Consider the following 25,309-nt stretch of genomic DNA (forward strand, 5'->3'; position numbering starts at 1 on the left):
AAATGTTTGACCCACACAAGTATTAGTGACATAGGGAGGCAGTAATATGGAGTGGAGACTACAGGAATTTTTTCTCTAGTATTCATGAGATTTGTAGCATATGATAGGGATTCCTTTGTAAGCAAGTCAGCATAGAAAGAGTTTTCTTTACAATGTTTGAAAACCTGGACTCCAGCTGTAAACAGTCAATATCTTTCTCCAATGTCTGCAGTTTTCCATTCCTGTGCAAACAGTTCTACAAAAGCAAAAGTATCTGTGTGACAACAGTATCTCCACAAAATCTCTCAGAACTTTGAGGGCCTTGAGACCACTTCGAGCATTGTCCAGATTTAAAGGGATAAAGGTACTGTTTTTCTACATCTGCATGTTTTTAATATTAACACGAAGCTCCCTTTCTATTTAGTTTCCTTTTTTTTTTTTTTTGGTCATTTATTCAAGGAATCTTCTATAATGCATTGCCTTATAAGACATCTATGGTAGTACCTTCTTGGTTCCACTCCTCTTCTCTCCCCCTCCCGCCCTTTTATGCTCCCTTTTTCAGCTTAGTTATATTTTATATATCTGGCATAAGCAGAGTAGATGGCTCGGCATAGGTACACATGGGTCCTGACCCTTCAGTAGAAAGCATAATAATGGAAAGTTACTGATAATGGCTTAGCTGTGAGAAATAATTTCTGCTGGGAAAACTGTTTCTGAGGCTAAATCTGCACTACAGAAAGGATGCAGTTTGGCATCATTTTAACTGCCGTGGCTCTATCCCATGGAATGCTAGGATTTGTAGTTTGTTGGGGCACCAGAGCTGTGTGACAGAGAAGGCTAAATGTCTCACAAAACAACAAATCCAAGAATTCCATAGCATGGAGCCATGGCAGTTAAAGCAGTGTCAAACTGCATTTTTGCACAGTTAAAACTAGTGCACCAGCTGTGCCCATTCCTTGACATGTCATATCTAGCTACAGTGACACATGCCTTGTGTTGGGGTGTGAGTATTAAAGAAAAAATGACAGCAGAGGTTTGAGGAAATTTAACAAAACTTTACTTAACAGAAGTCTCAAAAAGCTGAAGCAAACAGAACAATATGAATAGCACAGTACAAAATCCAGATGCAGCAGCATGCATACAATTCCATGAGGGCAGCATGGAAAGCAGAATTCGATTAATGCTCCCAAGACCCAGTAGACCCATAAGGCAATTATACCTTTCTAATTAGTTAATACAGTCACCTGGTCTACTTAGCTCATTACCATGGTCTACACCTGTCTGCTCACTAGATTCTCATCCAGTCATAACTTTTTACCTGGACACCTTGGTTACATCCTGTTTGGACTACTGTAATACACTCTATGTGGGGCTGCCTTTGGAAACTGTTCGGAAACTTCATTGGGTTCAAAATGCAACAGCCAGAATCCTGACCTGGCCAGTTACAGGGAGTATATAACTCCCTTGTTCAAACAGCTTCACTGGCTACCAGTTCATTTCTGATCACAATTCAAAGTGCTGGTCATAACCTATAAAGCGCAATGCAACATAGGTCCAGACTCTTTGAGAAACCATATCTCCCTATACGAACCTGCTAGAACCCTAAGATCTTCAGGAGAAGGCTTTCTCTCAATCTCATCAATATCCCAGGCCTGCTTGGTGAGGACACAAGAGAGACAGCCTTCTCAGCGGCTGCTCCCACCCTTTGGAACTCCCTTCTGGGAGAAGCAAGGCTGCCCACCTCTCTGCTGGCCTTTCACCAGCAAGTAAAAACATTTTTGTTCAGGCAGGCTTTTAAAAATCATGGCAGGGTCTTGTGGAAATGCTTAAAGTTGTGTGATTGCTTATCACACGCACAAGCAACACACTGTGTATCCGAGGGAGAAAGTAGCATGAATGCAAATTTAATTATCACACGAGTACATACTCGTCAAGTTCGTGATTTCGAATTAGCATGTTTGCACGTGCGGTGAGTGAGGAAGATTTTGCACTTCCGTTTCAATACAAGAGCTTCCTGAGAAACAAGCTATTCCTGGGATCTCACACGTTTCTATTTAGGATGCAACCCATTTGCGTGCGATGTCATGTGAAAGTCTTTTGTGAAATTACATGCAATACATTGGATAACCCCGGATTCTCACTCAGTTAATTTTCCCCACGTGATAAAGTCCCATTTTTTAATAGTCTGATCCTGAGCTGCCTAGCATTTTAAGTGTCAGTATCAACATTTTTAGAAGTATGTAAAAGAAAAAAAGAAAATTCAGTGGGAAAATGTGAGGAGGAGAAAATTTGAAAAGGAACAAAGAAGAGCGATTGAAATAAAATTAAGTACAGTGTCATGCTACTTTACATACTCATAAGAAAATACACTTGTTTACAAAGAAATGCCTGTCTCAGTCCCAAAATGTCTCTTTCACAGAAGGTAGATGTGTATCACTGGTTGTTTAGTGGAAACCATTCTATCTAGGCGGCATTTGGAGAGCTTTTCAATATTAGCTAGTACATACATTAAACAGTGACCTGCCCCAGGAGGGGGACATGGCAGTATTTTGAACTGAGACAAAGAAAGTGAGAGAGCAAAGGAATAAGGTGATTGGAAGCAGCTTTGTCTCTAAGGATCTGCCACATGGTTGGAGCATGTATGCTGCTTGCCTCTGCTTATATATAAATCAAACATTAGAAGATTCTGTAAGTTTCCAGTGATACCTCCTTCAAGAAAAAAAAAGCCCTCAGCTTTTTGAACATCTGGAAAAAAATGAGGAACTCATAAAATATTATCTGGTTTATTTATTTTTAGTTTAAGGAAGCATGCACACAATTTCAAGAAATAATAATAATTATCCCTCCTCTCCCTACGGATCGAAATGGGTTACAAAAAAAAATAGGAAATAAAATACAAAACATAATCAAAACTATACAATCCTCAACCCTCCACCAACATCAAATTAAAACAATCAGAATTCTCAACAGCAAATCTGATTGAGATGACTGACAATCATCTTGCCTTATTTCTTTTATCTTTTGTACTAGAGTAAGGTAACCTCTGTATTCTGGTTTCATGGAAACTGAGATGGTTGTTGGCCAAATCCACCTTCTGAGCTGAACTTTAAAGCCAGGTTCCTACAACAAAATCCATACCACATCCAGTAAATCACCAGGGCTCATTTGCAAACCAGGGAACCATGTAAATGCTCATGTTTGTCATATTGCTTGGCTGTGAAATTTCTTGTTCTCACAGCTGTGTACAGTGAATTACAGATTGTGTATCTTTCATTTTTCTGTTTAAGGTTGTAGTGAATGCCCTTGCGGGAGCTATTCCTTCCATTGGGAATGTGCTACTTGTCTGCATTGTCCTCTGGCTCCCATTTAACATTCTAGGAGTACAGCTGTTCAGAGGAAAATTTTGGAGCTGCAACTCCTCTGTTCCAGTTGTAAACAGGAATGACTGCGTCCAGATCAATGCACCGGTCAACTTTGACAATGTTATGAAAGGATATTTGGCTCTCCTTCAAGTGGTATGTTCAGTCAGGGATATATTCTCTAGCTGTAAAGCAAAACAGATACATGTAGCAAAAAAAAAAAAAAAAAAGGGGGGGGGTCTCTATTCTGATTTCTAAAGGATTTTTATATATTAGTTTTTGCATTAAAAATATTTTTTCCATGCTGTTCCAATATTGGATAGTTTAAATAAACTAGATAGATAGATGATAGATAGATAGATAGATAGATAGATAGATAGATAGCATGACTGAAACATAACCATTATTTGCTGCTGTACACTTGCAAAGTGTGAATTGACAGGATTAAATTTATAACTCCATGTCAATTGAACCTCCTGCTTTTGAAAAATTTATATATGAGAGATATGGAAGGCAGCCCCATCTCTGTTTTTATATACATATGGGGCAGAAGTGGGGGGGGGGGGGAAACCCTAATATCCTTGCCCCATCAGGTCTACTGTGGATCTTAGCAGACAAATGGGAAATAGATAGTAAACCAAATTCACTCTGGGAAACAGAACATTTTTTAGAGAGGAAGAAGCAAATGATGCAGGAATATAATTCCACTCCTCCATCTTGACATTTGTTTCTGCAAAGACAAATTAGGCAAAATCACTAACAAAATGCTTTAATAACTTGTTTTATTTCTATGCATCTTTATCAAGGCAACATTTAAAGGCTGGATGGAGATTATGTATGCTGCAGTAGACGCACCCTCTAATGTAAGTCATGAAATGTTGTTACAGAATTTCTTTTGTTGCATGTTTTATTGAAGAATTTCACTAATATGTTATTTAGATAAAACAGTGTGGTTCTTGGTGGTCTCTGACTGACATAATTGGTTTCACTTTGTGTTTTGTACCAACTTTATGTTGTTTCTGAAACTAAATTTTAGTAGGTTACCATAACAACCTGATCTTAAATTAGAATTTATTAACTAATTTACTGGCTTTCCCCCAAACGGAACCCTCCATAACTCAAACATGTATCAAAGCAAGGTGCATGATGTTATAAAAAAGGTAAAAACATTTTTATAAGCTATCATACTAAAACATCAATACTTTAAAATAACATAAAATTATTTAAGACCAGGGTAATAACAGTAAAAACATGCACTCCATTAATGACCTTTTCACATTGCCATTTTATCTTTCAACCCTTGGTCAAGCATTTGGGGAGATATAGTCTTTTCAGATCATCTGGACCTGAGCCCCATAGGACTGTATAGGACGGGTCATGGTGAGCACTTCGAATTGTCCCAGAAACAAACCACTGGGTAGTGAAGTTTTTTTAACAAAGGAGTTTTATGTTCAGATGCAGGAGAAATATGTTTTTCTTGTGCTGAAGTTTTCAGGACACTGGAGATGTCTGGGTCTAGTTCTAAGGACAATTCCTTCCCACTCTTAGATCCTCCCTCTGAATGCACAGCCTCCCTCTCCCTCAAGAACTGGGAGTTGGAAACTCAGGAGTTTATCACACGGGAGCAATTTCTCTTAATTTTGAATGAAAAGAAAGTGGGGCCAGAACACATTCACGTGAATTCGCTAGTTCAGCGAATTTATGTGAATTCGAATTGCATTCAAACTGACTTCCCATTGCCCGAAAATAGCTTGCCATTGCCCAAAATTGAGTGTGGTAGTCTATCACGCAGTAACATTAAACCCCATGATTGCGTTCGGACTGACTTCCCATTGCCTGAAATTGCGTGTGGCAGTCTATCACGCAATAATGTTAAACCTCATGATTGCGTTCGGATTGCCATTGGATTATACTTCCAATTTCCCTTGTCTGATAAACTCCAGAGATCATGATAATCAATTCATTTGAAATATGGTGCTGGAGAAGAGTGCTGAGGATACCATAGACAGCTAAAAAGGCAAACAAATGGGTCCCTGAACAGATCCCTAGAAGCCAAGATGATAAAGTTGAGATTGTCATATTAGTCCACATCATGAGAACGCACAAATAATTGGAAAAGACAATAAATCTAGGAAAGGTGGAGGGATCAAGAAAGAGAGGAAGGCCACATGGTAGATGGATCGACTCTACTAAGGAGCTCTTGGGTATGAATTTTCAGGACCAGTGGAGGATAGGGAGTGTTGGAGATATCTCCTCCACAGGGTCTACATGAGTTGAAATCAACTAAAAACTGATTAACAACAACAACAACAACAAATTAAGAATGGGCATGATAAATTATTGGTTCCTGTTTAATTATGCATGTCTTTCCTTTCTGTTTAATTTCAGGATAAGGATCTGCCGTGTTTTGAAAACAATCAATTCGCATACATCTATTTTGTGGTCTTTATCGTATTTGGATCATTCTTCATGTTGAATCTATTCATTGGAGTTGTTATTGACAATTTTAACCAACAAAGGAAAAAGATATGTACCTAGTCAGGGCGGACTTAACTTCATTACGAAATCTTTCAGCATCACAAAGTATATCTGGCATGTGGGTTGGGATCACATTGAATATGTGTACAATATGTTGCTTTACTAATTTACAGATGAGAATGTCCCCATGGAAAGCTAAGGCTGAGGGAAAGTGATCCTTGGCACCTTGGTAGTCAAGCCCTGGTTCTAATCACTTAAATAAAAGTACAGTTCTAAAACCAGCAGCGTTAGGATTGTGTAGTGGTGTCCCTGTGTTGGCTTCTGCCAGTGGAAAGGAAACCAGCTAGTATATTTGTGGAGGCCACAAGAGATATTTTAAATTTAATAAAAGTGTTATTATCTTTTACTTAGGTGGAGAACTCATATTTTTGTCAGAAGATCAGAAGAAATATTATAATGCACTGAAAAAACTTGGTACCAAGAAACCCCTTAAACCTGTTCCACGGCCACTGGTAAGAAAGCAGCAGACAGAAATGCAATGCTTTGTTAACATCTGACTTACAGAAAAATATTTCAAATATCATAGTAATATAATCAGTTTAATATAAATTAATTCTGAGCTTTGCTTGCATAGTCAAATTGGTTACTTAGTCCCACAGAAGCAACAAGGGCTCCTGAGGCATTGTATAAAGAAATTTATTACAGCATAAACTTATATTGCAGCAGGCAAACATACTGTATATACTCATGTATAAGTCTAGAAATTTTAGTTAAAAAAATATTGACCCAAAAAAACTCTGTAAATTCTTTGGCATATTTTTCCTTTGCTTCATCCTTTACATCCTTAGCTAGCAACTCTACGTTTTATTCTCGACTTATCCTTGGGTCATATCAAAATCCAAAATTACAGTCCATAATTTTGTCTCCCAGAACCTGTCCTCAACTTACAACGAGGTCGACTGTACACGAGTATATATAGTACACAACTGCTAATAGTCATTAACATCAATTATTACTATTATTATTATTATTATTATTATTATTATGAATTAGATTATAGCCAATTGTTATATAATTTCTGAATATATTTTTCCAGAAGGAACAGAGAAATCAGTGAGCTCAATGTTCCACAACAACCCTCCCCCCAATAATTAGGAATACAGGTTGATTCTGAGATTGCATGTTTAATTTGTTAAAGATCTGCACTGCACTTTGTTGGACCAGAAGGGAGCCAGTGCTTAGTTTCTTTTGAAAGAATCTTGGACTGTCATTTACTGGGTGACACAGACCAGAGCCATTGTGGGCCAGGCACTGGTTTCTTGCACTGTTAGGGTTGCTGGCCAGAGGAGGGATAAATCAGGCCAATCTAGTCAGGAATTTGTCATAACAGTGTGTGATTTACCTATCCAGATAAATCAAACTATAATAGAAGGATAATCTAATGCTACAGATCAGAGCTTGGAAATGTTGCTTTTTTGGATTATGGCTTCTAGAATCTCCTAGCCAGCATGGCCAATATTGTGCTGGCTGAAAGATTATAGGTTTAATCCAAAAACGTAATGTTAGCCTTAGATCAGTGAATGGCTTGCTGATTTCCTGAATCTAGATAACTTTGAACTGAAATTGAAAGCTGCCTGAATCCAAGGTACCTGCTACTTCTTGGTCTGACCATTCTGACAGACTCCAATCATCCTGGAAACCCAAACATCTGGCAAGAGACTTTGCTCCTTAGTTTATTTGCCTTGGCATGAACTGCCATTAAGGTTCTTGGTGAAAAAGTGAACGTTTCACATGCTTATGATGATCTTCTGTGTCACTTTAGAATTGAAAGTTGGTTTTAGAGTATTAGTGGACAACTTGTGGGACTTCAAATATTGGTAGACTCCATGTACCATCCCCGGGCAGCATAGTCAGTGGGCAGGGATGATAGGCTTTGGAATCTAACTACACCTTGAAGGGTATAAGTTGCCCATTCCGACTCTAGAGTTAAATCTGGGTGAATCTTGCTCAGCGTACATTTATACTGGAAATATAGTGCAGTTTGACACCACTTTAAGTGCTGTCGATCCATTTTATGACATACAATCCTATTTTGTATGCAAATAGATCTTGTAGTACCTTTGAGACTAACTGTTCAAAAGACGTTGTAGCATAAGCTTTTGTAGTCTTAGTCTACTCCAGATCTGTAGTTTTATAAGGTCTTTATCCTTCTCTGTCAAAGAGTGTTGGTGCCTCACAAAACAAATCCCAGGATTCTGTAGGATGGAACCATGGCAGTTAAAGTGGTGTCAAAGTGCATTATTTCTACTGTGCAGATGCACCCTCAGACTATTTGTACCAGCATGCACAGCCTATGTTCCCATGACATAGCAGCTCTTCTTTGTATTCACCAATGCCATCTTGATTGTGAGAGTCATAAGAAGAAAAAGTAAACAAAATGCAGGTGTATTTTAAAAAAGCTAACTAATTTACCTCACTACATTGTTAGAGCGCTATATTCCACTTTAACTGCCATGACAACATTCTATCAAATTTTGGAGTTTGTAGTTTAGTGAGGCCCCAAACTTCTCTGGCTAAGAATTCTAAATGCCCCTCAGTAAACTGCAAACCTCGATTCCCCATGATGTTGTCATGGCAGTTAAAATGGAATATAGTGCTATAGCAGTGCAGTATGATAGACTTGTAGATCTCTCAAGGAAGTGTGCCATATTGTGTACTGAATACATCAGCCTACAAGTCTGTGTTCAGTTTCAGGAAAACTGCTCCCCAGTTCTAAGTATTATGATAAACCAGAAACCTGAGCTCCACACAGTATAAGCATCTAGTTCATAAATAAAAGATTGCCTTAACCAAGTACACTATTTTTTCATGCCCAGTCATTCATGTTGCCTGAAAGAAAGAAAATTTATTAGTGAATCTGAAGAATTGGCTATCACTTCTGCATTGTTTTGGAATCCTCCAGTAATGTCAGAACTTTTTTTTCCACCACAGAACACGTGCCAAGGAATCCTTTATGACATTGTAAGCAAGCAAGGATTTGATATTTTCATTATAAGTCTCATTTTCTTAAATGTGGTGATCATGGCAGTGGAACATGAAGACCAAAACCCAGAAGTCAAAAAACTCCTTGAAACCATAAATCTTGTCTTTGTTGCTCTCTTTACTGGAGAATGCATCATGAAAATGCTGGCTTTGAGGGCATATTTCTTCAGGGACAACTGGAACATATTTGATTTTGTGGTGGTGATTCTTTCTATACTTAGTAAGTAAAAACCTCTCATCTTGAACTGTATTTTGTCAAGACTAGGTAGATGCAAAGTGAGATTGACTCTTGCATTGTAAAGAAGTTTCATTCTCCTCTCTTACATTCTAGGGACTTAGAAATCAGTGTGGTTGCAAGAATGTAATAGAATACAGAATATAGCTTGATGAGCTATTCTAATCCAGCAAAGGCAATCTGTTATGGAGATAGGCTTCTGTTCATTGGTCTCCTTTCTGCACCTGACCTATGTAAAAGAATACTCCAAAATGTGAGATTATCTCTTTTGGATCAGATCCCAGTGCCCTTAAAAGTTCATCAGAAGAGGCTCATCACTGATCATTGAAGTGGACAATGGAATAAAGTGCCTGAATCCACTTACCCTGAACCAGTAACTAGTAGTGGCAATGCAGATCACTGCCAAATCTGTTTCCTAGGTAGCAGCTGGACAACCCCCCACCCCACCCCAAGTTTGGATCAGGAACAAAACTTTCAAACCTATTGTAACACCATATAAATATGCACATTCTTTTAATAAAGTACCATATTTCAAGTTATCATGCTTCAAGAGAAAAACCTGAAAATATGGTGCAGAGTTTCTGCTTAACACTTGGTGAAAGAGGATAAAATTGGGCTTTCCGGTATTAGGGAAGACTTTCTAGCTACAGGAAGAGGAGGGTCACCTTGCACTATGTTCTTACAAAAACTGTATGCTTGATTTGCTCACCTGTCCCAGTGATCATATACCTTCTAATCAAGGCAGTGCTATAAAAAGGGTATGTGATATTATGCTTAACTGACATTGTATCTCTATGTCATCAGTGATCACATGATAGATTGGATCTCACTGTGCCTAATGCTAAAGCAGAATAGTTTTCTAAATAGTCTCACCAACAATGCTGAAGGCAACGGCAATTCTTTGCTCTAAGAAGGATTGGTAACATCAACTTTTTGATTAATGATTTAAGTCCTGACAGGACTACCAACATTGTTTTCTAGGCCATGGTTTTGTATTCAGTTCTTTCCTTCACTACTGGGTTTCTGGATGAGGAAGTAGAACAGAATAAAAATGGAACAAACCAATGCAAGAAGCATGGGGAAAAGGCCTTAGTACATCTTTCCTCTATGCTCTCATTTCTCCCATTATAGTAATCGATATAATATAATAAGACTTATGACCAACTGATTTCTGGCAGGAATCCTGCATGGGAATTCAAACATTAATTACTGCAGTTGATAACATGATAGAGTTAAATATGGAAATTTGTTTAGCATAAAATGGAAACTACATTCCATTGGCCTCCTCTGTAGCTCCTTTCAGAGGTTTCAGGGAGCTGACTGTTTATAGGGAAAGGGCTTTTAATAATGTGTGGCATTGTCTGCCTTTATTGCTCGATAATGGATATAGAATCATAGAGTTGGAAGAGGCCGCAAGGCCCATCCAGTCCAACCCCATTCTGCCATGCAGGAAATCCAAGCATCCCCAACAGATGGCCATCCAGCCTCTGTTTAAAGACCTCTAAGGAAGGAGACTCCACCACACTCCGAGGAAGGAGTGTGTTCCACTGTCGAACAGCCCTTACTGTCAGGAAGTTCTTCTTAATTTGAGGTGGAATCTCTTTTCCTATAGCTTGCATCCATTGCTCCGGGTCCTAGTCTCTGGAGCAGCAGAAAACAAGTTAGCTCCCTCCTCAATATTTCACCCCTTCAAGTACTTAAATTTAAATGTATCTTTTAAATAGCTTTAACTCTATTGATAGTTTAATTATACTTATAAGAACAAAAATGATATTGAAAATGATTAATTTATTGTTACTGTTAAATCATTACAAATTGAGATGCAGTACCTCTGGGAAAAGAAAACAACTGTGGTTCCAGATGTGATAGGGAGTGATTGCAAACAGACTTATGGAACATGTGAATGAAGTTGCCATAGACAGGATTACAAGAGCATAACTACAAAAACTGACACTGCTTGGAACATGCTTGCATTACCCAGTGTTAAATCTCTGATTCCTAACTTGTCCAAAACCCCAGTCAGTAACATGTAGTAGATTGTGGAGTGAGATGATAATTGCAGGTAATTGTAAGAAATGTGTTGTTGTTGTTTAAAAAACAGGTTCTGCATCTACTCAACTTGGTACAAGGTTCAATTTCCCACCTACCATCCTGAGAATCATTCGAGTGGCCCGGGTGAGCCGACTCCTGAGGGTCATTCGAGGGGCCCGGGGGCTACGGACCCTCCTTTTTGCACTGCTGATGTCCCTTCCTGCTCTTACCAATATTGGGCTCCTGCTTTTTCTGATCATGTTCATTTATGCTATTTTTGGCATGGGCAACTTTGCCTGTGCCAGTTTGAAAGGAGGCATTGACAACATTTTCAACTTCCAGACTTTTGGCGGCAGCATGCTTTGCCTCTTTGAAATCACAACGTCTGCTGGTTGGCATAGCCTTCTCAACCCAATGCTTGACAGCAGTAGTAATAGTATTTGTTCTGGCCCCTCGCAGAAAAAGGGCCCTTGTGTTAACAGAGGCGTGGCAATTTCCTATTTTGTTAGCTACATCATTATATCATTCCTTATTGTCGTTAATATGTACATTGCTGTCATCATAGAGAACTTGAATGTGGCCACTGAAGAAAGCACAGAGCCTTTGGGTGATGATGATTTTGAAATTTTTTATGAAGTTTGGGCAAGATTTGATCCAGAAGCAACCCAATTTATTTCTTATTCAGCACTTTCAGACTTTGCAGATGCTCTGGTGGAACCATTACGTGTACCCAAACCAAACGGACAACAGCTGATGGCAATGGGCCTCCCAATGGTGAATGGAAATAAAATCCACTGCTTGGACATTTTGTTTGCTTTTACCAAAAGGGTACTGGGAGAAGCTGGAGAAATGGACGTGCTGGAGACAAAGATAGAGGAAAAATATCCAGAGAAGATTGCTTATGAACCCATAGTAACAACTCCGAAGCGGAAACAGGAGGAGAGTGCTGTCATTATCCAGAGGGCTTTCAGAAAACATCTCCTTCACCTTGCAATAAAGAAATCATGCCAAGAAGCCAGTGTGGGAAGCCTCTTTAAAAACATACCTGAAGAGGAAGATGGCTCTGTTTACATGATAAATGAAAGCGAAGAAGACAGTGGGTCAGATGATTCCCAAAGTCCAGCCTGTGTATTGATTCCACCATCTTATAGTAATGCCACTGCTGGTGATATTCCTCAGGTGAAGATCAAAGACTGTAGCAATGATGACACCAAGTGAATTACTGTTTGCTGTTTTCTTGCTACAACCTGATTTTCTAGAAAATGCAATGTTCAATTATATTTCTGTCTCTGTAGTCAGCTTAATTAAAGCTAACTGTCCGTCTATGAGATTTTATGACACACAGCTAACTCTGCAGTGTTTCCATTGAGCAGTTGTCAGAAGAACTAAAAAATTGTAACTAGGGGGTCATAAATAATAGTTAAAGGGAAATAATTTGCACTTTTTCTACTCAGTATTTTGAACTGATAGGTGTTTTGTTAACCTATTACTTTAAGCATTGCATATTCCAATAAATCTGGGGCTAGAGAGGCATAAATGGATGCTAAGATTGGCTAATGAGGACTTTCTGCATTCCAAAATATATCCCATCATCTCTTTATTTCTCAGTGCTGTCTGGGCAATGTTCTGCTCATTCAAAAATATCTTCTGGAGTCTGGACCTGGAAAGAGAGCCAGGCTGCCAGAACAGCCAGACTTACTGGTGCATCTCTGCAAAAGTTGGCCTCCTTATTGCTAAAACTACTGTATATACTCAACTATAAGTCAATCTCATCTATAAGTCGAGGGCAGGTTTTGGGCCCAAAATTATGGATTTTGACATGACCTGTGGATAAGTCGAGGGTAAAACTTAGGGACATGTAATAAAGCAAGGAAAACAATGCCAAAGAATTTATAAGATTTCAGCTGGCTTAACTGTTTTTTCTCACACTAAAGCCTGAACGAGAGATTAGAAGAGGAGCAATGCTTCCAGGACAGATTTCACTCTTGCCTTTTATCAGGAAATATTTCATTTTTTAATAAGAGTAAAATAGTAGTACTTACATTGATCTGTGGATAAGTCGACTGAGTTTTTTGGAGTTGATTTTTGACTAACATTTCTAGACTTATACATGAGTATATACAGTAGATAGCCACTTGCTGTGAATGTGATTGTAGCAGTCAAAGAGTATACCTGACTTGCTTTCTGATTTTTGGTTGGTCTCATGACCATCTGTTGGGGATGCTTTGATAGTGATTTCCTGCATGGCAGGGGTTGGACTGGATGGCCCTTGTGGTCTCTTCCAACTCTACGATTCTATGATTCTTGCTTGTCCCTTTCTTTTGCCAGATCTCGGTGTGATGCACAGGCTGCTCCCCTCTGTAGTTTTCCATCAAATCAGGATCTGCTGTGAGTTCAAGATAATATTTTGGCACAGAGTCTTTCCCCCCCAAAGGAACATCAGTACCATATGGTGAGGCAATTGTAATACAGAAATGCCTTCCCTTTAGCCAAATTGGGTTTTGCTTCTTCCATTATATGGATTTTGTAAATGTCTACTAATCAAAGTAACCATTTCCTAATGTCTTTATACAACACAGGTGGTGAGGATAAGTATAACGCCTATAAAAAATGCAGCCGTTGCATTTCCCTGGAGTTTGGCTGCATAGATTCATGTAACATTTTAATATAAGAACTGGATTTCTTAAATCAGTGATGGAGATTGTGTGGACTTCCAGATGTCGCTAGACTGGAACTCCCATCAGTCCAAGCATAGTGAAAAATGCTATGGATTACAGTACAGTGTTGTCTAGAGAGACACATTTCTCCACCATTTGCTTGCATCACTGTAATATACATATTCATAATGCTTAAGCAAGCTAACAAATGTACCCGCTTTGTCTATATAATATGAATAGTATTTCAGAAATTATAATACTTCAATAAAAATGGATTTGGAGATTTGAATGCTTGTTTGGTCTTTTCACTAGAAATGAGTGGGGAACTTGGAACTTCTGTTCAAGTGGCTAACCATGGATCATTTCAACTTATCTTTATGTCTGGGGAGGAAAGTGTCTGTATAACTTAAATAAGGGTGCCTGAGAATTCTAAATACCCCTCCTTAAAACTGCAAATCCCAGAATGCAACAAGAGGCAGCTAGAGCAGTTAAAGTGGAATAGTAGCACTATAAAAGTATAGTGTGATAAACATCAGCGTTTCTTGGGAACCATACCAAAGACCCTTTGGTGACTCCTCCGAATGTACGCTTGCATTGGAGAACTCTCTGCTCCTGCTGGGTGTTCTTTATCCAACAACACAAGAGCTTGTGAACCTAACGTTCTTGTACATTACACGTTAGATGGAGGAGATGGGCAGGAAGACTAGACTAGATCTAAAGTGCATCTATTGAAATAAAAGAAGTAGCTAGTGAGCATGGTGGATGTCTTAAAAACTGACACCTGTATAACAGCCTAACTCCTTTAGGGGGCAGCAGCTTCTAAGATTTTGTAATTCTAAAGGCTTTGACACATTCCAGTGCTGTGTCCACTGTTCATCATATTCTGTGATTTCCCTAATGCAAAAATGATAGAGTCTCTAAAGCTCTATGAAGATTATCACTCACCCACTCCTAAGAAAGAAAGAGTCTTCAGATTCATTTGTTAACTAACAGGGAGATGGCCCAGCCAGCAGGATAAATCTCTTGTTGGCTTTGATTTCAATCCAGTTGTCACTGACACCTAGAATAGTCACAATGGCCTGTTACAGACTGCCAAAATAAAGCTGCTTCTGGTCTCTTTGGAGGTATGCTGTTTAAATGATGCATGCATCCTAAGAATCTGGAAGCTGCACCAAAGCTGCACTCCAGTGCTTAGGAATGGAGTGTGGCTTTGGCGCGACTTCTGGACTCTTAGGACCCATGCATCATTTAAATAGCATACCTCCAAAGAGACCCGAATCAGCTTTATTTTGGCAGTCTGTAACAGGCCAATGAATCAGTTTGGAATTGGTAAGTCAACCCTTGGATGTTGCATTGGATTTGTATCAGTTGGAGCTAACAACTGGAGTTGGTTCGTTGCCCAAGGAGTCATGTAGAGGACAAGCTATACTACAAAAATGATGTTGAAACTATACATACTTAATCTTAAATGTTTCTCTCTGCAAATCCTGAGAATTTGATGAGGAGGATAAAATGCACTGTTTGTCATCCTGGCTACGAAGACATAACATATAAAATGGGTTCAGTTAATGAGTCATAGAGGTTTGGTGCTGGGGAATTTCTAGTTTCTAACTCACTCTGCCAGATCCCAGGTACATGTAACACAGGAGGTCCATCAGAATATTTTTGGAGCTTGAAGGCAGCAGGGAGAGAAACTGACCTGGTTCAAAGAAATGGAGGAAGGGCCATTCACCTTACATTCTATGATTCTATGCCTTCTTTCTCATCACGCCTCCATGTGGAAGGTATATTGTCCTCCTGTCTTGGGAGACTGTTCCAAATACTGTGTTTTACTCATGAAAAGACTCTGTCACATGCACTCATGTTACAAAGCAGTGGTAGTGAAGAAAAACCAAAGCAGGGCCTCTGAAGAATAAAGCAGTTTCGTAGGATCAGCTTCAGAAATGCAGCTCTCCCCCATAAGATTACAAAGAAAGCAAATAAAGCAGAAAGAAATAAAGGGAAATACATAAGATATGAATGAACTTATTCTAAATAAGGTTTTTGTTTTGTTTTTGCTGAACCAAACAAAGTTTTACATCTAAAGAAATCTTAGACATCGAGGCAGTGGCAGGTTTTTAATGGGTTTGTACAGAATGATCTAACCCTGCACTCCATTTCATTCAAATGTCATTAACATGAAATGTAGTACTTTCGAACAAACATTTATCAACTGGACATGTTAGTTGTAGTATCTCTGAGGTTAAAATTAATTTCTCCAGCACAACGGGAGTGGCGTTCCTGCACTGAAAGCACTCAGTGTTAAAGATCCATATACAGATGCCAAAAGCTGTTGCAATTGGAAATATGCCATAGTACACCTATGGGTAGCTGATCAGTGAACTATAGTATGGAAAATAGCAAGAATTCTTGATCTGAACCTATCAATTGATCTAAATTATGAACCCCACAAAAAGATAATTGTTGAAATATGTTGATCTTAGGCCATTTAGCATTTTAAAGACCAAAAGCATCACATCTAACTGAACCCAGAAACAAACTGAAAAGTAGTACAGTATATCACCTGGTTGACTGGCTCTAGTCAAAATTATGTAAGCTGCATTTGGTCTTATTTTGGGACAAAGGTGGGATATCAATCAATCAATCAATCAATCAAAGTTTTGAGCTACCTGTAGAATCTGGATTGTCTTCAAGGGCAAGTCCAGAGAAAGAGTTTTACAGTAGACTAAACAGAAGTCTGGGTTCACCATGAAAAGCTGTAGTTGGCATGGAAGCTAAAACTGACAAAAGCATGCCTATTAATCACCTCTTGGCCTTCCAGATACACATCCAGCTCCACAATGGAGTTAGATAACCTACTATCTCCAGTTGGGACAACGTGTACCTCAAGCTACAAATTACATAAAATGTACAGAATGACAGCTCATGGTGCTGAGACAGATGTTTGTGAATGATGTGGAGCAGGAAAACAGTAGGTGAAGAAAGGTTTAAGTACTTCTTTTCTCTGCTCCTAATTTCTCTCAGCTGCTCAAAATAGTTTATTGGATGCTGTTTCCATAGGCCCATAACAGTATTGGAACACCGACACATCACCACATAAGTCATGCCAATGATCTGCACCACGATCTTCTCACCTCACGTTACTTTCCTTCCTGTTATGGAGAAAGTATGAGGGGGAGCCAAGATGTTATACACTGTATAAGATTTTATATACTGTTTTCAGCTGAGGGCATCAGCCTTTCAAGAAACAAATAAACAAACTTTATGAGCAAGCTTGGTGCAAATTATGCACATTTCCTTCCTGGCGCAGCAACTTTGGTTCCTCTCCTTGGATTGTGAGGCACCATCCTTTGGAACAAGAGGGTGAGCCAAGAGCCTTGCTGTAAATAATTTAACTCTTCAAAGATGTGTTGAGAGAAGCAAGATTCAAGCAAGGGAGGCGGCACTCTGTATTCAAAAGCCATTTAGCTTTTATAATGGCTATCAAGGCAATGCCATCAAGTACTTTATATTATGATGACACGTTAGTTACTTATGCCTGTCTTGATCAAAGGATGTGTAGCCGCAAGCTTTTGAAGAGCTAATGAAATCTGCAGCACACAGTTAATAAAATATACAAGGAAGTCTACTTATTACTTATATACAGTACTAACTTTGATGAGTGGAGTTAGTCACTGTAAAGGCTGCTAACCTGCCACAGTTAAGTGCATTAGCTGAAGATGGAGGTTTGCTATTGATGTCTGCTGCCCTCCCTCCCTGATCCCCAGCATACTTCTAAAACTGTCAGCCATTTACTCAGTGGTGCCCTCCTTCAAGATCTACAAAGGTTCTAATCCACCATCTACTGCCTCAAGAATAAGCTGTGTTTATTCATCAGAGCTGTTACATGTACAGTTGGCTGTCCACATTTGTGGCTGTGGATTTTGCAGGTTTGATCATTCATAGATTTATAATATAGAATATATTATATAATATATAATAAAACATATATAATATCTTCAAGCCATGGATGGCTGAATTCATGGATAAGGAGGGCCAACTGTCCTAAATTGTGACATCAGTCCATGTTGTTTACCAAAGCCACAAGCTGTTCAGTCCTTCTGGAGTTATGTAGGTTTCAGTTTGGAAAATAAATCTTGCAAATATTCTGTCAGCATGAATAAGGGATTTATCATTTCTTTGTGAGGCTGCAGCTTGAAAGTGACTAGTTTGCAGGATGGTGCTTTCCTTGAAGAAGTATCCTTCAGCTGGGAAATCCCATCCTGGATATATACTCATGTATATAATCATGGTCTTTACATTATTATGGAATGGCCAATCAAATGCTGTTCAGTGCTTTCAGGAAAGCTGGAAACTTCTTTTTGGAATGGGAATATATTAATTGATTCTGTTCTCTTTAGTTATTCTCAACATGTTGATTAAGATGGAATACTTTTTAGTTGGATTATGCAATATGTCAATTTTTCTATATTGTGTATTTATACTGTATTGCATATTTGCTTATTCATTTTGCTTCTTTCCTTGTCTGCTTTGTGTTTCAACATCAACAACAACATTCTCTGCTTTACTGGGAGCCCTGGTGGCGCAGTGGTTAAATGCCTGTACTGCAGCCATTCACTCAAAACCACAAGGTTGCGAGTTCAAGACCAGCAAAAGGGCCCAAGGTCGCTAAAATGAGTACCCAGACGGTTGGGGGCAAATTAGCTTAATTGCTAATTAGCTTACTTGCTGTTCACCGCTATGATCTTTGGAATAGCGGTATATAAATAAAACACATTATTATTATTACTATCCCATCTGATCCCCTTTTCTTGGTGCGCCAGGCAATAGGCAGAGCTAATGAAAAGACAAGTTGATATCCCAAGTTGATCCGCCACACAACTTGTGTGAGACCCATAATCTTCTGTGATCCTGCATGTTGGAGCCTCAGAAAATAACGCTGCCTCATACTAGCAGTTTAGCTATTAGTGCAAACAGGATGGCCCTGCTAATTTTCAAAACTCTTCTGAATCAATACAGGCGATTCCATACTCAATTAGGAGTGAAGCTACAAAAAAACAAGAACAGCAACAATAAATGTTACTGACAGCATAGGGCTCTGTAAAAATACCAGAAATCAAATAAGATTTCCAGCATCTATAGTTTTCTTTTGAACCAGTTTTTGTTGCACATCTGATCTTCCCTAATGCTTTGCGGCCTGTAATGAGTCGTCTCCTGGGAGTCCTATGGAGGGACTGGGATATAATTTGCAGTAGCATCTTTGCTCCGTTAAGAACTGACAAATGAGAAAGCCATTTTTCTCTAATCAGAGAATGGAAGAGATGGTGGCCATTGCGATTGCAGCAGAAGAAAAGGAAGAGAAAGAGAAAGCCAGCAATTGTACAAAAATGAAATCTACACACAATGGAGATAAATGATTGACTATGCAGGATAACATGGAGTGACTTGTTCCAATGGTTGTCTGTTCATTAAACAATTCTCTAAAATCCTCTAATATAATCATAACTTCTTTATTCTGATCAGCATCTTTCTTTATTATTCTCAGACTAATGATTTAATGACATTCAAGTCATATGTTTCAGTGATGCTCTTTACAACATTCTCCATTTTGAATCCTAATCTCCCCCCTCCTTTTTAAAAAAAAAAAAACACTTCCTTTTGTTTTGTTTGGACCAAAAAAATAGTAATCTTTACAGCAATTGATATGTTAAATTTTCTATTAGAGGCCTAAAATTTTAGGAATGATTATGAAAGTATATGAAGTTATTGGAATGCTCCAAAAGACAGTTGAAGAGGAGAAAAAAGTAAATTGAACTGGATCAAAATTTAGGCATGTGTGGTTTGGCTTGTAAAAGCAGACAGTCCAGTCTCTCCTTCCTCTGCCAGTCCTTGAAAATGCAACACTGAAGGTAGAGATTAACAGGAATTTGCTTTGAAGATTAACAGGAAATGGCAAAAATAAATGCACAGTGAAATATCATTTGGTTACAAAGGGATGTTCATCAGCTCTTTAATGGCTTAATGCATGCTAAAATAATGCGAGGTAATTTACTTAAGGAAAAGGCAGCAGGGTAAGAGTGATTCTTCATTTTTCTTAATGCCTGACAATGCCATGTGTTGCAGAAAAGAAAACTATCTCTCCATGATCTCAAAAAGAGCTTTCTTTATCATTTACAATCTAATCTCCTTTGTGTGGGATTCAGGTTTTGAACCTAGGATGTTGGGCATATTTTCCAGAGCTATCACATTGCACATATTCAGGAGATCTGCAGATTTAGATACCCCAGTGTTTTAGTTATTTTTATTGTAAAGTAGCCATAATGCTCTCCAGACAGGTTTGGCCTAAGACCTTTGGATGCCTAGAGCAATGATCAAAATGGCACACTCCCATTTGATTTACAGAACACAACTAAACTGCCAGCTCCAGTTCCTCCACCACACTGGAAGGCAGAAGACTACATTATAGCATGGGAGCTGCCACCTTGCCCCCAATGTCTGTCGCCTGATGTGACTGCTTTAAGATGTTTAATGGTAGAACTGGCAGAGTTTCAAAATTAGATCAGAGCAGCAATATTGCTCTGTGCTTCACCCAGCCATATCCTTTTCCTGATCTAAGACTTTATATTCTGCATCTGTGGTCCCCATGAAAACGCAACCAGCAACTTTTTGAAAAAGAATGCCAACCAAGATGGACTCTTGATCTGATCTAGATGGACTCTTCTCATGTTCTTAAATTCTTTCTGGTTGTTCTTGGGATGTTTTGTATCAGAGTCCAAGAGTGGCTTCTAAAACCATCTGGAAGAGCTTTGACTGTGATAAAACATTATTGTTTCCCTTCATCCACCTTTTGTTGTAAATAGCTTTACAATGAGTTTTAATGAGTGCTCTTCTTTGCAAGCAGTAAGCATATATACAATCCTGAAAGGCTTCCCATCTTTAAGAACTCATTCTTCTACCAAATGTCCATTATAATGTATTCAGCATTCACTTTGTCCATTTTGTTTCAGCTGATCTTTATGCTATATTTATTCCCCAGTGGATTTTTCAGCCTTTTATTGCCATTTCTTTGTTCTTGCATTTTGCAAACTCCATCCAAAAGAATTCTTGTTCATCGCAGAAGAGATTTTTTGGGGGGTGGGGGAGGTGAGCATCTCGATTGTCACCTCTCCAATTATTAAATATTAACAATCACTAATAATTGCAGATTCCTATCTTTGGAGGAGAGCTTGCAGAAACACAATTCTATATTTCCTGATGGGGCATCAATCTCCTACATTACTAAAGTGTCTGAGATCAGTGAAGGACCGGATGAGATGAACAAACTGAAACAGTTTGAGGACCAGTTGGTTTGAGATTAGATTTACCACCTGTTTTGGGTGAGGTTGCATTGCATATTTAAAAAGCAGATTTTACATATCTGACATGCTCCTGGATTCCACATTGCAATCTGGATACTCATGGACTCTACCTCTAGGCTAGAGTCCTTCCCCTACTCTCCAGGCACATGGGTATCTTCAAGCTGTTTCCGACTTATGGAGACCCTAAAGCATATCTATCAATGCTTTTCTTGACATGATTTATTCAGAGGAGGTTTGCCTTTGCCTCCCTCTGAGGCATACGAAATACAAATCCCAGGATTCATTTGAAAAGGAGAAACCACTTCTTGATGGTGAGTAGTGCACAAGACTGACTCGAATGGGTCCTCCAGCTGCCATCATCCCTGGCCCAGGATAAGCTGATCACTGTAATCCTGGCTGTTATAACTTGAAGGTGGTCTTCATCTTAAAGTTTTTGCAGAATGATGCTGCCCAGCTACTGACAGGTCAGCAAGAGATGAGCATATTATACCTGCTCAGAAATCATTTCACTGGTTGCCAGTAAACAAACAGGCCCAGTTCAAGGTATCCATATACAAAGCCCTAAAAAGCTCTGACCTAGTACTCTCTTTCCCCCCTGCTGACCTATTTAGGATTTTAAATAATCTGAGAGGCTTGGCTGGTGGTACCCCACGTAAGTGTAAGTTCATAGGAATACAACAAGTGGCAGGTCCTTCCCTGTGGGGATCTCCTGGTTGTGGGAAGCCCTTCTATCCTAGATATGGTTGTCCCCCATGCAATTGTACAGGCACTTGCCTTTCAAGTGCTGTCTAAAAACATATTTATGCTATATGTTTTCAGGGTATAAGGAAGTAATTTATCTGTTTGCAGCTACTTGCTTGCTTTGTTAGAGTCACAACTATATTCAAAATGATCTGAATAGACTAGAAAGCTGGGCCAAAGCTAACAAAATGAAATTCAACACAGAGAAATGTAAGGTACTGCACTTAGGCTGGAAAAATGAAATGCACAGATATAGGATGGGAGACACCTGGATGAATGAAACTACGTGTGAAAGGGTTCTAGGAGTCCAAGTAGACCACAAGTTGAACATGAGTCAACAGTGCAATGCGGCAGCTAACAAGGCCAATGCAATTTTAGGCTGCATCAATAAAAGTATAGTGTCTAGATCAAGAGAAGTAATAGTGCCACTGTATTCTGCTCTGGTCAGACCCCACCTGGAATATTGTGTCCAGTTCTGGGCACCACAATTTAAAAAGAATGTGGAGAAACTGAAGCATGTCCAAAGGAGGGTGACCAAAATGGTGAAGGGTCTAGAAACCATGTCCTATGAGGAAAGACTTAAGGATCTGGGGATATTTAGCTTGGAGAAGAGAAGGTTAAGAGGTGATATGATATCCCTGTTTAAATACTTGAAGGGATGTCATATTGAGGAGGGAACAAGCTTGTTTTCTGCTGCTCCAGAACTAGAACACAGAACAATGGATGCAAGCTCCAGGAAAAGAGATTCCACCTCAACATTAGGAGGAACTTCTTGACAGTAAGGGCTGTTCGACAGTGGAACAAACTTTCTCAGAGTGTAATGGAGTTTCCTTCCTTAGAGGTCTTTATACAGAGGCTGGATGGCCATCTGTTGGGATGCTTTGATTGTGATTTCCTGCATGGCAGGGGGTTGGACTGGATGGCCCTTGAGGTCTCTTCCAACTCTATGATTCTATGATATTGAGTCAGAGAAGTCAGAACTATGCACAGGCCTTGAAAGGGAGTTTATTCATCCCATATTTTGATTGATTTGAACATGCTGTCTATTCTATGCACTCTTAATTTAAAATAATACAAGCAAAGGAAACAATGCCAAGCAGCTAAGTAAATCTCCCTCTTTGTATGTGGAGTTAATTTGACAGTCTGGTTGAAGCTTTTCCAAAACTTTCTTGGTTTCAGTCTATTTTTTCTGCAGCAATATGTCTTCTTATCCCTACAGAGGCATTGGTCAAATGGCCCAATTGCTGGACTTGGACAGTAAATGTGTGTAAATAAAGGGTCACAGGAAACTGCTGGGATCACATTGCTTCTTTCACCAACTCCTCGGCTGGAAAGTTGGGTCAGGAAAATAAAGTATAGGTGTGTCAAAAAGAAGGAATCAAAACCAAAGAAATGGCTTGCTTGGTGGGTTTTTCTGTTTCTCTTACAAGGGTACCAATTTCAGATTATTATTTTTTTTAAGAGAAAGAAAGGGAGACATTTCTATGGCATGGGCAAGATTCAGAGAAAAGTTTAGAGACATCCATTTGGACTTAGTACTGTATATTGCTGAAAAGCCACCCATGGCTTCAATTCTCATTGATTCAATGGGGCTAATTCTAGTTGGGATTAACAACTGGATTCAAACTTATGTTAACAATTCTTGTGAGAAACCAGTATTCCAGATCCTAGTTTAGTAGTAACTCTAGTTAATATGACCGCAGGACAAGGCCAGTGCTACCAACTATGGTGGGGGCAGGATAAAGGAACTTCCTCCGGAGATGAGAGGAAGGGGTGATGAGAGAAGGCAAGCATTTGCAAGAATGACTTTAGAGTTTTGGATTGTCAATATTAGATCTGCATTGACCACCCTACATTCCTCAAGACCAAAGTTCTCATATAAACAATGCAAAATAAGGATTCACTCAGATTAAGGAGGAACAACGTCCCTCAGTCAATACCTCTCTGCCTAACCTACTTCATAAATTTGTTATGATGATAATGGAGGGGAAGGTGATCCCTGGAGGAAGGTGGAGTAAAAATAAAATACATTTTAACAAATAATCACCAAAACACATTGGTCAGAACAAAGTTCTTGAAGTGCTTTCTCCAATAAAAAGCCCAGTATCATCTTTCTGAGATCTGATTCTTGTTTTATTTTCATTTTGATATCTTCCACTCTCCATTCTTCTCCTTGCATCCTATTTCCCCCATGAAACAAGATCTGTGTGTGCACTTAATTTGTAAAATTTACTTGACAGTACCATTGGGAACAAAAAGAGATTCTCAGATACAAGTATAACTCTTGATGCTGCTGTCTTCTGACCCTGGTTTGGAGGCTATTGGTGCTATTTGGCAATGCATCATTGAATGGCGCAACTGGGGAAAGGAAGAAAACAGCCCCCCAGCCCTGGATGTTAGTTTCTTGAATTCTGGTTGCTGCAGAATTCTGCAACAGATGGCAAAACGTATCTTGTCTTTTTGTGACTTTTTCAATTGATTTTGGGTCCCGCACGAGGCCATGATGTACTGTGCCACCAAAGAGACTCTCGCTCTTTTCTGCGGGTGTAGAATAATGTTTCAAAGGAAGAGCCAAAGTGGAGCCTTCCTACCACTGCTTACTCAGGTTACAGTTTTTCCCCAAGAGGTTGTTTGAAACCGCATTAGCCACTTTTACCATCTAAACAAACACACACCCTGCCTCCTCTCACTCTCCCCAGCCACCCTGCCCTTTCTCAACACACGCTGCTTTGCATATTGAACTTCGCCAGAGTCGAGAAGAAATTGCTCAGAGGAGAAATGGAGAGAGGAATACAACAATGAGCGTGGTTTTCCCCTCCTAATTGGTGGGGGACACTCTTGGACAAAATGGGTCTCTCTTCTCAACCTCTCTCTGGACTTAATGAAGTAAAGCCTAGATATTTCATTTAGGAAGTCAGCAAAAGCATGTAAGTTTCTTCTGTGATTTATACTTCCCCCTCTCCCTGCCTTCACTTCTCCCAAAAGAGAGTGGTGATTTTTTTGTTGCAGTACACTTTTGGCATCTTCTTGTTGTTGTTGTTCCCCTAAAGGAATCGAATCTAATGTCTTGGAGTCAAGTACAATATTTTTAAAAAATATCTAGAAATGGAAGAATCTTCTAAAGAACTTTCTGTTACTCAAAAAAGGAGAGAAGACAATATTTCTCTTTTGTGACATGTCTCCGTGTGCCTGTGCTAGAGAGTTAATGGTGAGAAAGGAAGATAGTTTGTTAGTTTGTGACTTTGATTTCTAGATATTGAGAGATAAACAAAGTCTTGGGACAATAAGTGACCACCTCAAGTGTAGAAGAGAATTTGTTTGATGGTTAGAATTATAAAATCTGAGAGTAACCAAATCGGGAAAAAGTTAGTCAGGCCATTCAGTTTAATTTTAAGAATTTTAATTTTAAGAATGCATTAAGAATGTACA

The 25,309-nt window shown here is 39.1% G+C and overlaps 1 protein-coding gene across 1 annotated transcript in view; it reads left to right on the forward strand.

Moving 5' to 3' along the window:
* Nucleotides 1-13,497, forward strand: part of LOC121934317 (sodium channel protein type 5 subunit alpha-like) — a 40,579-nt gene extending 27,082 nt beyond the window's left edge. The window contains exons 21-27 of the mRNA XM_042474698.1: nt 212-343; nt 3,267-3,494; nt 4,145-4,201; nt 5,727-5,864; nt 6,224-6,328; nt 8,808-9,078; nt 11,195-13,497. Of these exons, the coding sequence (XP_042330632.1) occupies nt 212-343; nt 3,267-3,494; nt 4,145-4,201; nt 5,727-5,864; nt 6,224-6,328; nt 8,808-9,078; nt 11,195-12,342 (2,079 nt within the window). The 3' untranslated portion in view covers nt 12,343-13,497. The remainder of the gene's footprint in view (nt 1-211; nt 344-3,266; nt 3,495-4,144; nt 4,202-5,726; nt 5,865-6,223; nt 6,329-8,807; nt 9,079-11,194) is intronic.
* Nucleotides 13,498-25,309: the final 11,812 nt, after the last annotated feature.

This window comes from Sceloporus undulatus, chromosome 6 (assembly GCF_019175285.1).
Source record: "Sceloporus undulatus isolate JIND9_A2432 ecotype Alabama chromosome 6, SceUnd_v1.1, whole genome shotgun sequence".
Lineage (NCBI taxonomy): Eukaryota > Metazoa > Chordata > Lepidosauria > Squamata > Phrynosomatidae > Sceloporus > Sceloporus undulatus.